General features: G+C 41.2%; 2 protein-coding genes across 2 annotated transcripts in view; one reads left to right on the top strand and one right to left on the bottom strand.

Moving 5' to 3' along the window:
• Window positions 1–16,657, top strand: part of MED12L (mediator complex subunit 12L) — a 208,297-nt gene that overhangs the window by 112,603 nt on the left and 79,037 nt on the right.
• On the bottom strand, window positions 9,937–10,947 carry LOC130477444 (P2Y purinoceptor 13-like). Its single transcript, XM_056849394.1, has one exon. It carries the CDS (start codon window positions 10,945–10,947, stop codon window positions 9,937–9,939), a length of 1,011 nt encoding a protein of 336 aa, XP_056705372.1.

Here is a 16,657-nt window from a genome sequence, read left to right as displayed (position 1 = left end):
GAAATGTAGATATGTGGTTTTTTTGCTTCTGTAAAATAATTCTCATCCTGACTCAAATCAGTTTGCCTTTTGCATGATCAGGTGAAATAGTGAAAAGTCCTATGGTATCTTAATAGTCCAGTGCTAGCTTCAGGATTTTGAAGATGTTTAGGCAAGACACTTTCAGTGGACTTCTCTGAAAGAAGCCATTAAAACCTAATTATACTAATTGGCACCCATTAGTAGGACACTGTGCCACAGAGAGTCCAAGGGGCAGGAGGCAATGAGGACCCCCCCCCCATAATCAATAAAATGGAACAAAGAAGAGGAAGGAGGAGGGAAGAAAAGGGAGGCCAGTCATGATATACACCGTTGCTGCCCTCAACCATAGGTAGCTCTGGGTTGGGAAATACCAGATTTTTGGGGCAGAGCCTGATGAGGGGAGGACTTCAATGCCATAGAATCCAATTGCCTTCTCCAGGTGAACTGATCTCTATCAGCTGGAGATTAGTTGTAATAGCAGGAGATCTCCAGCTAGTACCTGGAGGTTGGCAACCATAACCGTAGGCCTGGCGGAACATCTCGCTCTTACAGGCCCTGCAGAACTGCATCAAGTCCCTCAGGGCCCTGGTCTCACTACAGAGAGAGTTCCACCAGGATGGGGCCAAGGCCGAAAAAGACCCGGCCCTAGTTGAAGACAGCCCGACACTCTTCAGGCCAGGGACCACCAGCAAATTGTTGTTAGCAGAGCGTACTTCTTTTTCTTTTGTGGCATGTACTTTCCTAGACCAGAAATGATCTCATCAGACGTGAGAAGGAATTTCCCCTGTGATGGCCCTGTTTAATGTCTTATTGTGAGATACCACTGCAGATGTGTATTCCCCATTTTTTTTTTTTGCTTGTTGTGCAAGTTTTTAAAAGTTGGTTGAAACTACCTCTTTTCTCAGCCTCTGCTTCCTCTATAAATGTGTTTTAGGTGGTCTCTGAAAGCCTCTTCTTTTTTTCTTCTGTTAGAGCTTCAAAAATACTAGGCTGGTTCTCTCTTTGCTGTAAAATATATGAAATCCAGCCATAATAATTTTGCATATGATGAAACCATTTTAATGGAATTTTGGGATTAAATTCATTCTAAATGAGCCAAATTCTTCTCCGTTGACTAGAAGAGAGTGTATTGGGGAACGAAATTTAGATATGCGTGTTTTTTGCTTGTTCAAAATAATTCTCATCCTGACTCATATCAGTTTGCCTTTTACATGATCAGGTTTGGTAACAACAAGCACTGAGTTTGACTTGGTTTCAAAAGTGAGGTTGCTAATGTTAGCTGCTCACAAGTGGACTAATGAACCACTGGATTTAAAACTCTAGAAATGTTTAAAATCATGGCCTCCCTGAAAAGTGTGTTCTGTGATTCAACAGATTAAATTCTGGAAGAACGGGTAATGGCTTTAAACTTCACTGTATTCTAAAAAAATCAAATATTTGAGGCATCACCAGCAAAACTGGCTGGCACTGGGTGTAAGGACAAATTTAAATCCAAAATCATATTTTTTGATACCTAAGACCAGGTAAGTTCTCTTGATATCCAATTACATAGATATAATACATCACATATGTATTAAGTTTAGTTATATACCATTCTGACCCTCATAGTACAGGTGTGCCCTAACCTGGTTAACCCAGGCTATCCCATTCTTGGAAGTTAAGCAGGGCTAGTCCTGTTTCATACTTGGATGAACTTTGTGGGCGTCCTAGAGGCACTTGGTTGGCCACTGTGTGAACCCACTGCTGGACTTGATGGGCCTTGGTCTAATCCAGCATGGCTTTTCTTAAGTTCTTATGGAAAACCACCAAGGAAATCCAGGGTTGCTACACAAGAGCAGGCAATGGTGAACCACGTCTCAGCATTCTCTTCCTTTGAAAACCCTACAGGGTTGCCATAAGTCAGCTGCAACTTGATGGCAAAAAACCCCAAAACAAACCTACAGATGTGTTGTGTTTTCAATGTGTACATGCTTAGCCAGACACAGCAGCAGTTTTATTAGGCTGATGAAATTTGCTATAGTGTAAAAACAGTTAAAGCTGTCCTTGGAGTTGCTTTTAATCTAGGCACATTTCTTGCCAGCTTGCAAGCTGAGACTTGTCAAGCTTTAAGTCTGCCTATAATAAGAAACTCCATGGGGAGGGTGACACACCTGGTATGGAATGTAAGGTGGATGAGGAGAATGGGGGGAGGGCTGCAAAATCCAGTAAAAGATCCTTGGGCTTTGTACAATTCACATGTACAATATTTCAGATTTTGGGAGCTGAGAAGAGGCAGAGACACTGTCCAGTGTTACTCCTCTGAAGATGCCTGCCACAGCTGCTGGCAAAACGTCAGAAAAGAAAATACCAAGACCACGGTCACACAGCCCGGATAACCTACAAGAGGCAGAGAAGACTTCAGTAGGGATGAGGAGCAGTATCCTGAGCAAGACAATATTCTGAGCAAGACATAGTTAAATTGTGGAAGTCCCTGCCCCAGGATGTGGTGATGGCTGCCAACTTGGAAGGCTTTAAGAGGGGAGTAGACATGTTCATGGATGATAGGGCTATCCATGGCTCCTAGTCAAAATGGATACTAGTCATGATGCATACCTATTCTCTCCAGGATCAGAGGAGCATGCCTATTATATTAGGTGCTGTGGAACACAGGCAGGATAATGCTGCTGCAGTCATCTTGTTTGTGGGCTTCCTAGAGACATCTGGTTGGCTGCTGTGTGAACAGACTCTGGACTTGATGGGCCTTGGTCTGATCCAGCATGTCCTTTCTTATATTCTCATGTTCTTATGACCCATTCTATCAAACGTGTTCCACTGACTAACAAGCAATATTTATTGCCTGTTTTGTTGTGTTTCTTGAAAAACCTCATGACTATAGAAATACTATCAACACTGGTCTAACAGTGATGACCTTTCTAAGCACAATGATTTCTAGGACATCTACTTAATTCTTCATAACAGTAATTCTGGGCCAAACTAAAAGCTATGATTACATCCAACATGTTTTCCCTTCTTAAATAGCAAGAGGCCCCAGTTCAGATCAGGAGTGCAGTACAAGAGAGGGCAGTTTAATTATTTAGGCCCCATTCTGTTTTCATAACCACAGATGCCCCTCAGCCAAAGTTGATATTGCCTTATTTGAGGAAATGGGCAACTCAGTTAATAGATCCAGGTTGTGTTTGAGGTTTGGAAAACCAGTGTAGTGGTAGATAACCAGCGTGATATAGTAGACAATGAGTTGGATTAGTACCTGGGGAGATTCAGAGCCAGTGTGGTGTAGTGGTTAAGAACAGTGGTTTGGAGCGGTGGACTCTTAATCTGTAGGGTTGCCAGATCCCTCTTTGCCACCAATGGGAGGTTTTTGGGGCAGAGCCTGAGAAGGGCAGGGTTTGGGGAGGGGAGGGACTTCAATGCCATATAGTCCAATTGCCAAAGCAGCCATTTTCTCCAGGTGAACTGGATCAAATCAAGGCCCATCAAGTCCAGCAGTCTGTTCACCCAGTGGCCAACCAGGTGCCTCCAGCAAGCCCACAAACAGGGCCGGATTTAGGTTTGATGAGGCCCTAAGCTATTGAAGGTAATGGGGCCCTTTATATGTCCAGCTGTCCTTTGTCAACAACAAATCGTCGCTGTTTTTTGTGTTGAATATATATGCTATATGGTAATTTATGGACCTAATAGGTATCTAAAACCATTTGCACGTAACAAAATATGTATTTTATCAAAGTAATTGTTGAACTGAAATACAATTAAGAAGAAGTATATTAATAGTGAAATAATTATTATTTCCTTTAAATTTTTGGGGCCCTAAGCTATAGCTGGTTTAGCTTATACGTAAATCCGGCACTGCCCGCAAACAAGATGACTTCTATTTCTCAGCCTTGCCATGATCTAATTTCCGTTGTGGTGATAAATCTCTGTGTGAGTGCTGCCACTTCAGACTGCAGGATGGGTCCTTGCCATACAAGGAGAACATAGAAATTTTCTTCTATGTAGAAAACTTGATGCCAAGGTAAAGGATTGTAGCATGGTCTTTCCTCCAACATGCCTTTTTTTTTGAAGGGAATGGAACATTCTGTCATGTGAGTCCTCACCTGCAGTTTCACTTGATATAACCCAGGGACAGATTTGCCATTTAAGTGAGTAGGCTTTAAACAGATGGTTTTGTGTCCATTATAGTTTCATCACCTGTTTAATAATAGCCATCTTTATTATGCTTTTAAACACAGATGCAATGGAGTAAACTGTACTTGCTTTAATAGGCTTACCACTACTGCGTCCTGAAAATTCACGATCAGTAAAAGGTGGTGTTTTTTCTCTGCTGAGTTTAAGGGCTTTCCGATGTAACTTTTACCCTTCCGAGCCACTGCAGACATAACGAACTGAAGGCCTTTTTGCTTCTGACCAGCTATTCAGAGACATTGTTGAATGAACTTAATCATGTGTCGGCAGCATAGCTGTCTATTAAAACCTCAAAGATAGATCGTAGTACAATTAGTTTTCTTTTATGATGAGCATGGGCATCTGTATGTACATTACAATGAACACACATGTGTCAGCCCTATTCCCCTCCCCATGCACATTCAGTGAACATACTTAGAACATATGAGAAGTAGTTGATTATCTGGGACTGAAGGTTGGTGAAACATGAACTTTGCTTCTTCAGTGGTGTTGTGGCTGAGTATACAACACTTGAATGCATATAAAAGGATTTGGTAATGTGGTGCCTGCATAGTGTTCAGACAATGAGAGATCTGTTCATGGTACTTCTCATGAATCAGCCACTGGGAATTTGTAAGATATTAAAATGCATGATATTTTTGACCAGTGCTCCAATTGTTAGAATGGTTGAACTTGGATCTGGGAGTCTTGGTTTCAAAATTGCACCCTACCATGAATCTCTCTGCACGACTGTGGGCCAGTCTGCTCTTGCTCACCTCTCAGGGTGGTTGCTAGGGTAAGTGGGGAGAGGAGAACCATGCAGAATCCTGAGGTAGGGTGGGATTTTTTTAAAGAAGGTTGGGATAAAAATGAACTAAAGAGATATCCACACTAAGAAAGATAATTTGCCCACCTGAGACAGAATTTAATCATCATGGTAGAACCTAGTTTTAGCCTAAACTTTATGCAATTGGATCTGGGAATGAAAGCTTATTGTCAGCTTTGCAAATGACTCCCAATTCAAGACCTTCTGTGGGATTTGTACTTCCTTGCATATGTTTAATCTATTGTACTATCACTCACTACCATCTAGCTTTCTGGCGGGGGACGTTTGAGGAAGGGAGGGAGCTTAGTGGGTGTGATGCTGTAGAGTCCATCCTCCAAAGCTGCCATTTTCTCCACTGGAATTGATTTCTGTAGACTGGAGATCAGTTGACATTCTGGGAGAACTCCAACTCCCCTCCCAGAGGTTGGCAACCCTAGTATGCCAGCATCTGCTGGCTTTAGCTCAAGTTATGGACTTGATTTGTGGAACACCACTGTTGGCCACAACTGGTTTTAAGGCACTCTGCATTGTCAGCTATCTTTGACAATATATAAAATGTTCAGATGGGGGGAATCTATCTACCGTATAGAAGAATGTTTTTTTTTTTTTGAAATTTTTTTATTGGTTTTTATAATATAAATTTTCCATGTTAACAAACAACAATATACGTAGTATTAAAAACTAAATCATAGGTAATGTTGTTATAATTGTTTAAGTGCTAAATAAAAATAAAAAATAAAGGAAAATTTATTGACTTCCCCATCACCTCCGTCCGCCTCTTAATAAAGTATTCTATCCCATCGTGATATGGTCTGATCTTAATTATTCTTATATCTCAATTAGAAGAATGTGTTTCTTATAAGGAAATCTCATTAAGGTGTATTCTGATTCATTCGTGTTACTGTTTAGAGAGACATTTTAAATTTTCACATCAGGAATAGTCCCTGTCACTTATATTAAGACGTAAGTAAAAGCAGCGTTTGTTGATATGTGTGATGGGCCCATTCATTGTTTGAATAAATTTTCAAAGCTGAGCATAAAAATGGTTGGGGAAATTTAGTTTACAGTCATACGTTTTGTGGGAAGAATTATTTGTGATTTTTTTTGTGGCCATCTCAATTAGCAGAGAATCATTGTCTGTAAGGGTTGGCTGTGGTGGTGGTTGTCTCAGAATTGTAGCTACTGAGCAAAAAAGCAAATATTCATCATCCTCTTCCCTAATATAGTTCAGGCATAGGAAATGAAGCTTGGTCTTGCCCCGTTGGACTGTACTTGGCCCTTTTTGATCACTCCAAAAACATTTAATAACATCTCACCTGCTACAGATGAGCTCTTCATCATATGTTTGGCCAAGAAATGTAGGCATGCTAGTTTGTAGGCATGTAATTTTCAAAATACATTGAGGCTAAAGCTTCTCTTGGTAGTCTGAATACAGTATATGTTGGTATGCTTAATTTAGGCCTGCCAGCTTGCCCTTCCTTTCTATAAAAATCGCTATTTGTCCTCCCCAATAAAAGATGAAAGACATCGAAAAGCGGCTGATTCAAGCGTTTCTCAACCGTTGGCGCACCCTTCTCTTAAGAAGCAACTCTTGTTTTATACCATGGTTACACCCTTCATTAAGGTTAGGCCCCTTGCTGTTGTGCAGTATGTCCTGCCAGCACATATTTACATGCTATTTTAAGTAATCGTTTGGAGCTTTATAAATAGCCAAAAAGAGTTTCAAGGGGAAAAAAAACTGTTCAGAACTTTATTGCCAATTCATACCTCTTCTTAAGCACTGGGACGGGGAGTAATTTGCTTTTCCAGGGAAGGTGGATTTTAACCCTGTTTCTCTGCACCATTTGTTCCATTTCACACACACCCCAGCTTCTATTGGCAGCACAGAAGAAAATATAAGAGCCAGTAGTGGCTAAGAGTGGTAGACTCTAATCTCGAGAATCAGGTTTTATTCCCCACACCTCCACATGAGAGGCGGACTCTAATCTGGAGAACTGGGTTAATTTCCCGCTCCCCCGCATGGAGCCTTCTGGGTGACCTTGGGCTAATCACAGTTCTTGCAGAACTCTCTCAGTCCCACCTACCTCACAAGGTGCCTGTAGTGTGTGTGTGAGAGACTCCTTATGGCAGGGAAAGACGGGGTATAAAAATCAACTCTTCTTCATAAAGGTACTGGAACTGGCTGCTAGACAAAACTGGTGGTATGATACCTATAAGTTTCCCCTTTGGTGTAAACATCAGCTTATATGTTTGAGTATGGAGAAATGGCATAGTGACCCCTGCTTCTCCGGTGCCCTGGGTTCAGTCTGAATTGTTCTTCCTCACAGCAGTTGTTAGCCCTTAAAAATCCTGTAGGTGTTTCTAATAATGGGCTTTCTGGGCCGTATCTCGTTTGGCTCTGAGTCTGCCTCATCTTGTTCACCAAGCCCTGACCATGTGAAATACACTGAGGCCACCTAGAAAATCCCAGGCTGAATTTTTGAGTTGCTGTATTGTACTGACTAAAGAAGATTTTAATTTTGAGTCATTATTCCAACACAACAGATGGAGCTCAGACAGGTTTCATAATCCCTACCTGAAGCAATCTTAGTGTTGAAATAGTAATCTGATACCTTGACACAGTGAATTTGTATATACCTGTTCTACAGCAGTATTGTATAGTTCCTGCAAATTAATGAAGTGAAATTCATAGCATGAGGGAGAAGTAGAAGAAGAGTTGGTTTTTATATGCCAACCTTCTCTACCGTTTAAGGAGAATAAAATTGGCTTACAATCCCCTTCCCTTCCTCTCCCCACAATAGACGCCTTGTGAGGTAGGTGAGGCTGAGAGAGTTCAGAGAACTGTGACTGCGCAGTAATTAGGTATTAAAACTTGCTGCAGGACATAAGCTAGGATTGCCAACTATATAGCCAAATAAATAGCCAAATGTAGCACAATTATTAAAAAGGAAAGAAGTGAAGCTTCGTATAAGCTCTCTAAAGTTTGAGATGATAGCTCTTTGTAGATCAAGGGAAGGCGATTTCCCCCCCTGATTATCTTTGGTTTGTCTCCACCCTGGACAGCTGCAATCTACTTCATAGCATATCGTCTTGTTTTGACTTACTGAGTGGGGAGAAACAATAAAAAGATTTTAAAAATACAGTTCAGTATTGTAGGCTGTTAAATAAATATAGCTTCCTTTAAATTTTCCCCCAGTGTATAGCTTGATAGAGAGTAGACTGGCAGAGTGTAGGTAAAGGACAATACTTTGCATAATTATAAACTATAGAATTGCCATATTGTGATGGGATGACCATTAGTATACACAGATTTTTTAAAATAGTAAAGTAGTTTATTGAAACTTCAATGACAAAGAAATAGTACAGAAACAAACTTGAAAAAAACACCCCAAAACATTATATATAGAACAAAATTATCTTGCATAAAAGAACCTCCTAATAATGATGTCCTTGTTACTTCTAGCTGTTCGTTGATCTCTGTGAATACTTGCATTTATTCATATAATTCAGCAATTGTGTAAAGTTAACCTAAAAATAATGTATTAAAAACTGAGCAGATCACTCTGATTGTTACTCACTAATGGTTGAGAAAGTCAAACATGTAATCTTCATGTTCAGAAATGATGGATCTGGGAATAACAGTAGTAGTAGAAGAAGAAGGTTTTTATATGCTGACTTTCTCTCCCGCTTAAGAAATAATCAAACTAGCTTACAATCACCTTCCATTCCCCTCCCCACAACAGACACCCTGTGAGGTAGGTGGGGCTGAGAGAGCTCTAAGAGAGCTGTGACTAGCCCAAAGTAACCCAGCTGGCTTCATGTGTAGGAGTGGGGAAACAAATCCAGTTCACCAGATTAGCGTCTGCCGCTCATGTGGAGGAGTGGGGAATCAAACCCGGTTCTCCAGATCAGAATCCTCCGCTGCAAATCACCACTGTTAACCACTTCGCCACGCTGGCTCTTCAATAGAAGTTGAATATTGTGTTCATCCTTGCTAGGAACTTGTCTTTCTTTGATACAAGTATGTATCAAACTTGGTAATTTTTATATAAAACAGAATTTGGGAGTATTTGAAATATTGGAAGGGTGTGCTACAAATGGAAGCAAATCTTATCCGAACTCTGACTCAAGAAAGCTTATATTGAAATAAATGTTACTAGTCTTTAAGGTGCCACTGGACTGTTTCTTGCTTTATTTTGCTACAGATGGGGATCAATGAGAACAAGTTAACAGCAGTTTGGGGACAAAAAAAAGGCCTTAATATATGTCAGTAACCTGGCCCAATGCTGTTCGCACATTGTGATAAGCAGAGGAGCATATGTGTATCATGAAGATTTATTTGTCAAATAGCTTTTCAGTACATTTCAGTTCAGACAATGCTGATTTATTGAGGGATGAACTGCCTGCATTCTGACCTACTTTCTCAAAGGGCTATCTGAACTCTACCAATCATCTGTGGGAAAAGTACAATATGCACCATAAATAATTGTCAGAAAGATGAGAAGAGGTGATGCTTGGGTAATGGACTGGGTCTGTCCATGACACTAGGCTAGGATACTATTGGTTTAATCCAATCAATGACTGTGTTTAAGAAGTGCTGGTTATAATACCATCCTGAAGTTTGTGGGGAAAGATTATTGCTCCATAACTGAGATGTTTAGAGTGTAGTAAAAATAATCAAGTGCAATTTTCAAGACAGCCTGTTATAGCAAATCTGGCATTTGATTGGCATAAGACAGTAATCAATTAGAATAAATTGGAAGAATGAGTGAGCTGAGCAATTATGTCACTTCCTTCGAACAGTTGCATTTAAACAATACAGAATGAAATACCATCAAACAAAACCCCTTTGAAATTAAAATGTCTTTTAATTTGGTGACATTGTTGTGAAAATATCTGAATGTGGAGGGGAAACCACCTCGTTGAAATCTCTATGTAGATACTCCAGTGTCTAATGCAATACTTGGATTTTCCTGACTTGTACATTTAGATTTTCGCATTTTAACACAGAAGGCTTTTTCTACAAATTGTCTGCACAATAAGATGTATATAAGGGGATCCATACATATATTTGTAGCTGCCAGCCAAAGTGTGCTTTCTTTAGCAATGAACAATTGGTTCTGTATGTTACAGTCACGGGTTTTGCCAGTTTGGCTTAGAGTATAGGGTACCCGGGCAAAATGATAAGGGGCAAAGCAGATGAAAAAAACAGCTACAATTATAAACACTTTACCCTTGGCTCTTTGCTTAATTTTGCACTCTGCTGTTTGAGTTTTTCTGTAAGAGCTATATATCTTTTTAGCAATAACAACATAAAATAGGAGAATTAAGATCAGCACAGTCCAGAAGACAATTTGGCATATGTAGCTAACAGCTTCATGCCATTTCAGTCCTAGATGGCTCTTCAACAAAGCACACTTCTTTACAGAGAGTGGTGTAGCTTTGCGGTTTGACAAAATCATATTGGGCAAGGCGAGGCCGAAAAAGAACAACCATACAAGTCCTGAAAGAATTTTTGCTGCTGTGACAGTTCGCAACCAAACCTTCCTAAATGGCTGAACGATCTTGAGAAATCTGTCCAACGAAATGAGCCCAAGGAGCGCTATGCTGATGTACATCGTGCTGTAAAACACCACTGCTGAAAAACGGCAAACGAAGGCTTTAAGTTGCCACAGTCCCAGTTGGGAATCAGCCAGAATCTTTAAGGGCAGCATAAGTGTCATGATGAAATCTGAAAACAAGATGTTCCAAAGATACACAATGAAACTTGATGTGGTTGGAATCTTGAAAAAAGCCAGCACAGCCAAGCTGTTAAGTAGAAATCCAGCAAGGAAAAGAATGGCGTACAGGATTGGAAATACCACTTGAGCAACTCTGGTGTCTCTGTGGCACTGTCCAGAGAATGGCGTTGTCTCACTGGTAGTGTTGATACTTCCATTCATGGTCTAAAAGAGAATCTGATAAACAAATGTTTTATAGAGTATCTGTCTTTTCTTTTAAGGAATTGGTGTTATGGAGACACTCAGGGTAGGATTCAGACTAAATTTCCCATCAGTGGAACAGAACTTTCCAGCCTTCCGCTTCCCCCCACCACACACTATTGCTTACTGATCTTCCTGTAATGCTGCTCCTAAGGATAGGGGACCCGGAGGAACGACCTAGAAGAGTCTGCAGTGGGAAGAAGAAAATGGTGGAAATTGCCAATTTAGTCTGGGTCTGATCCTTAGGGTTGCCAGGTCCCTCTTCACCACCGGCAGGAGATTTTTGGGGCGGAGCCTGAGGAGGGCAGAATTTGGGGAGGGAAGGGACTTCAGTGCCATAGAGTTCAATTGCCATTTTTCTCCAGGTGATCTGATCTCTTTCGGCTGGAGATCAGTTGAATTAGCAGAAGATCTCCTGCTACTACCTGGCAGTTGACAATCCTACTGATCCTGAATAAGCAAGAAAATGCCTTTTTAGTGAATCAGAAAATCTTTGCAACGCTGGAAGCTAATAAAAGTGTCTTTAGGCTTAGATTTTGAAAGCACAACAAATATTTTATAACTAGTATAATATTTACTTAGTAAATGGCTTTGCATGTGATGTAGAAGTACATGACCCTCTTTCCACATGTGGGAGATCTTGTGCAAAGAAAAATGTGTAATTCTTGTCCACTGCAAGATGAGTGACATAGTCAAAGAAGGAAAATCGTGCTTCTCAGCATAGGGATACAAGTTCTCCAATGCTCAAGATCACAGACATACTGAAAGAAGATGCACTTTCTCTTTTCCTGGTACTATCCTATGCAAACCTGTTCAAAGTCTATCTTATTTATTATTTGTTTAATACTTTTTTATCCACCCTTTCTTAGGAGTTCAGGGTGCCATACATCATCCTTCCCTTCTCCATTTTATCATCACAACAACAACCCTATGAGGTAGATTAGGCTGAGTGACTGGTCCTCAGTCACCCAGCAAGCTTCATGGCAGAATGGAGATTTGAACCTGGGCCTCCCAGGTCTTAGTCCAGCACTCAAACCACTATACTATGCTGACTGTCAAACAAAGAAGCAAAGCTTTTGCAGGTCACTCTATTATTAGTCCTTTTGCGAGCGAAATGAAACATAAGCAACTGCCTGTAACAAAACTTGGGCTGCTGCTTTAAAAAACAAAAACCGGTGCTGCTTTGGGAAAGGTGAATTTGAAGAAGAGGACCAACTCCTTAACTCCTTCAATACATGATGCTTGTTCCCTTGCAGAGTTCCAAACAAAGGATTTTGAAGGTAAATGGCTGTAAGGAACCCAGTCATGGAGCTCAGTGAAGGGGGAAAGGAGCACTTAATGCAGTGGTTCCCAAACTTTTCGGGCCACCGCCCCCTTGGTTCCACAAACTCAACCCCAGCGCCCCCTACCCTATTCAACAACACAGGCCCACCTGTAGCACCCCCTGCTGCCCCCTTGCCTCTTAGAGCCCCCCTAGATAATCCCACCGCCCCCCCAGGGGGTGGTACTGCCCACTTTGGGAACCACTGACTTAATGGAAATACTAAAACTTCCCTATCCCGCTGACATTTCTCTGCTCCAAATCACCCCTACCAAAGGGTCTCTTCTCTAACAAAATTACCCATAGAGTGCATGGTGTGGAGAAGAGACCTACCAAAGGGTCTCTTCTCTAACAAAATTACCCATAGAGTGCATGGTGTGGAGGTGGTGATTATGTTTTGGTTACACTTATCTGTGTGTAACTTGAGAGGATTAAAGTTGTGTACAGTTCTCTTGGCAATAAAGACTAGAGAAAACTTTTCAGATGTCAAATCTGCTGAATCAGCATCCCTGACACCCATAAGTTATTTAGATACATCTCTACGATGATCCTTCTCAGTTCAAACAGTAAGTCAGAGGATTAGCAGGAGCACCATAGGTCACACACAGTTCTATGTCACACTTTACATTGCTTTTGAAATGTTACTGACTACACCGCATGCAATGTTTGGAAACATGGGAGGGCAGGTATAGAGAAGAAGATAAAGGCAGGCTGTGCTACACTGATGGAATAAATTACACACTTCTTTAGACAGCTACCATCATACTTGGAAAATATTTCAGCAGATACTCGGTATGTCTTGTTTAGCAAATCAGTAATGAATTACTAGCAAAAATCTAAACAGTAGTGTTTTTCTTGAAATCTTACATGTTATTGTATTATGTTTTAGTGACCTGTACTTTTATCGTGCTAAATATAGTCCAGTACATTCTCCTAAAAATATCATGCCCTGACCTGGATGGCCCAGGCTAGCCTGATCTCGTCAGATCTCAGAAGCTAAGCAGGGTCAGCCCTGGTTAGTATTTGGATGGGAGACCACCAAGGAATACCAGGGTTGCTGTGCAGAGGAAGGCACTGGCAACCCACCTCTGTTAGTCTCTTGCCATGAAAACCCCAAAAGGGGTTGCCATAAGTGGGTGCGACTTGAAGGCACTTTACACACACATACACATTCTCCTAAAAATATCAAAGCACATAGCTTAAACTGTATTTTATACAAGGCTAATTAAATGGATTATTCTGTGAACCAAATATTTCTATGGCTAGCTTGATAAGGATGATCTGGAAGGCAAATGCTGGAATAAAATAACTTACTTCTCTTGGTAGGAATTGTTGTCTTTTGCTCCAGCGCTAGACAATCCTCTCACAAGCAATGATGCCAGCACTGGCAAAAGTTAAACGTACTTTCAGAAACAAGCTTGCATCATTTGGGGCTTGCTGTTCCTCATTTTTTTCACCACCCAGTCTGCCCCCCTCCATTACAAGTTGTAAGGGAAGCATTCAAGAATCAGGTGGTTGAACTCTTTTTTGTTTCAGTTACTCAGTGGCAAAAATGCTGATATATTGGAGTGAAAAAAATGTAGGGGTGGTATATGAAACTGATTTTCAGTAATGATGGGAATCAAGAAAAATGCTGTGGGAAACTGGCTGACCTCATGGGCAAGAGAAATAGAGATGTAAGAAATAGCTTACTGCAATAGTACATATTGTTCCATTTTTAGAGAGAGATGCAAATTCCTGTGTTTAGCCAGGGCTTTTAGTTAGCACATTTCTGTTAGTTCATAGACTGCATCATTTAAATTCTGTTTATTGGTAGCCGTATCAGCCAACTCTAGTCTTACCTTTATATTGTGTTTAATGCATGCATATACTCACATAGGGAGTGTACATATACCACTTAGAATGTACTTGCAAATGGGAGGGGAGAATATAAAGAAATAAAGTCTTCAGACTGCATCTGCTTGTCCACTGAAGAAAGGAGTTTTAAGGGAGTCCGCCCAAGATATTGATACAAGTAGAAGTTATATTTTTAAAAACTTTTATTTTATATCTCAATCCAAATCATTCAGAATCAATTCCATTAGATTCAGTGAGGTATCCTTACAAGTAAGTGTGCCTTGGACGCAACCTTAGCCTAGTAGACCAGCTGGGGGCACTGGAACTGTTTTCCTAATTCATCTTTTCCCACAGGCACAAATTGTAGTAGTTTGATGACAGGTGGAATATCAACGTTAGAAGGATTTTGCTCAGCAACCATTATCTTCTTTTCCTTCAGTAGGTAGGAAGCTCTTAGATCACCAAAGCAATTAATACTTTATTATTTGGTCTGAATGTTATTACCTCATTGCTAAATGGTAAAGCAAATGTGGTCATGGGGTAATTATTAAAAGTCCAGGGTATTCAGTATCTAGTACCTGCTTTCAATCCATTCATTTTCCCCTTCCCCAGCCAGAGAGAGGGGCAAGAGAAGTACGCAAAATAATATATGTTTTTCTTAGTAATATCATAGCATCTTCATCTTTGACAGTCAAAATCCTGCTTACAGTATTAACAAAATACATTTTTATGTTACACCAACCACAGGAGTCTCCTTTATTGGGGGAAATTAGCTGGAGACTAGATAGAACTATGCAAGAGGCTGGTGTGTGTGTGTGGGGTCTTTTAACCAATTCTGTCCCAGGTGAGTGAGCCAAATAGAGAGAAATCCAATAACGATGAATTTTAAGGATTTTATTAAAAGGTAATCAAATAGCGTAAAACACACATACACACAAACAATTCACAACATACACAGAGCTAAGAAAGTAAAGGGTTGATCGTCCCAAGCAGGCTAAAGTTACCGTCTGAAAAAATGAGGTCCAGAATGGCAGCAGGAGAGAAAGCTTAGCAATGACCAGCATTTCTAGCTAAGAAAATGGACACACACAAGGTATTGTGGCTTCACACTTTGGATTCAGGAAGTGTTAGCAAAGACTATGGGCCATGGTGCTATAATTATGCCCCAAAAGGTAGCTGGAGGCTATGACTGGCAATGTCTGCACATTGCTAGTGACAAAAGACTTGATTGCCCACGATAGGATTAATCGGGTGCAGAGAATAAGAACATCATAAAAATGATGGCTGGGTGCTTGGAATCAAGTATCAGAGCATTGAGTGATGGAGATTAATGTGGGGGTCTGGAAGGTGAAGCAGGGAGGAACTTGACCAGAGACAGGATGGACCTGAAGGGTACATGTGAATGGATTGACAGGATTTGGCAGGGCGTGAGCGATCTGTTGCAGGAAAGGTAAAGGAATGTAAATGGCTTATCCTCTTCTTCTTTTGTCTTCATGGAGACGCTGCGACATTCCATCCGAGGAGGAGGAGGTGGCACATCTGCAGCCCTGACAGTTCACTTCAGCTTTGCCCAACCAAGATGGATGCTAGGAGACACTTTTGTCTCTGGCTACATGGCACTGTGGCATCCTATGCACACCAACTGTAGTCCTGTACCCCATGTGGGGGTGTTCCAGGATTCCCCAGGGTCTGGTCTGAGGCCATAACAATTCCTTTATGCATTTCTCTGTTTTTCATGGCTAACCTAACCTCGATAGACACAGATACTCATCCTGTTGTATCCCCATGTAAAGAAGAGGTTTTGTGTGAACTCTGTTGCCTTTTACATGAAGCAACAAGATTTCCCCTTAGAGCTGCATTATTTATAAGGATGCCATTCAACAGGCTAGAACCAGTGGTCTGACCAAACAAGAATCACAGATCATTCCCCTCCCTGCAGCAATCCCTTCCAACCCCAGGAAAGCTTGTTTCTTTGGTCTTGGAGCCCTGAGGAGTAACAGCCAGGAGTGCTGGTGGGGAGGGGGAGCAGTCAAAACTTCTCCTTTCTTTTCAGTCAGCAGTATCCCCCTTCCCTCTCCTCAGTGCAGACCCCCCACCTGCATGGGATTTGCTCTATGAGGGTCCCACAACCCCCAGAATAACTTATTTTGAGGTAGAAAGGAAGTGTTGAGAGGAGGAGAAAGGGGAGGGGTAGATCCACAGCCATCAGCACTTTCTACTGAAAGATCTCTAGATCCAGTTCAATGTCCTGTTTTTATTTTCTTGGTTATTCTTGTGGTATGTTTTCAGTGAAGCATGTAGAAAACTGAGATCTCTAAATCTGCCTTTGAAGGAAGAGTCTCTGCTTTGCATGCAGAAGGTTCCAGGTTCAATCTCCGGCATCTCCAGTTAAAAGGACCAGGCAGTAGGTGATATGAAAGTCCTCTGCCTGAGACCTGGTTCAATATAAGGCAGCTTCATGTGTGTTCATGTGAGTCCCATGTGAGATAGAGGCTGACTACAAGTGCCCTGAAT

Source organism: Euleptes europaea, chromosome 5 (assembly GCF_029931775.1).
Source record: "Euleptes europaea isolate rEulEur1 chromosome 5, rEulEur1.hap1, whole genome shotgun sequence".
NCBI classification, from domain to species: domain Eukaryota; kingdom Metazoa; phylum Chordata; class Lepidosauria; order Squamata; family Sphaerodactylidae; genus Euleptes; species Euleptes europaea.
This window is presented reverse-complemented; position numbering and strand designations above follow the sequence as displayed.

Bases quoted from the DNA above. Each gene is read 5' to 3' on its own strand.
- LOC130477444 (XM_056849394.1), bottom strand. From the start codon at position 10,947: ATGAATGGAAGTATCAACACTACCAGTGAGACAACGCCATTCTCTGGA.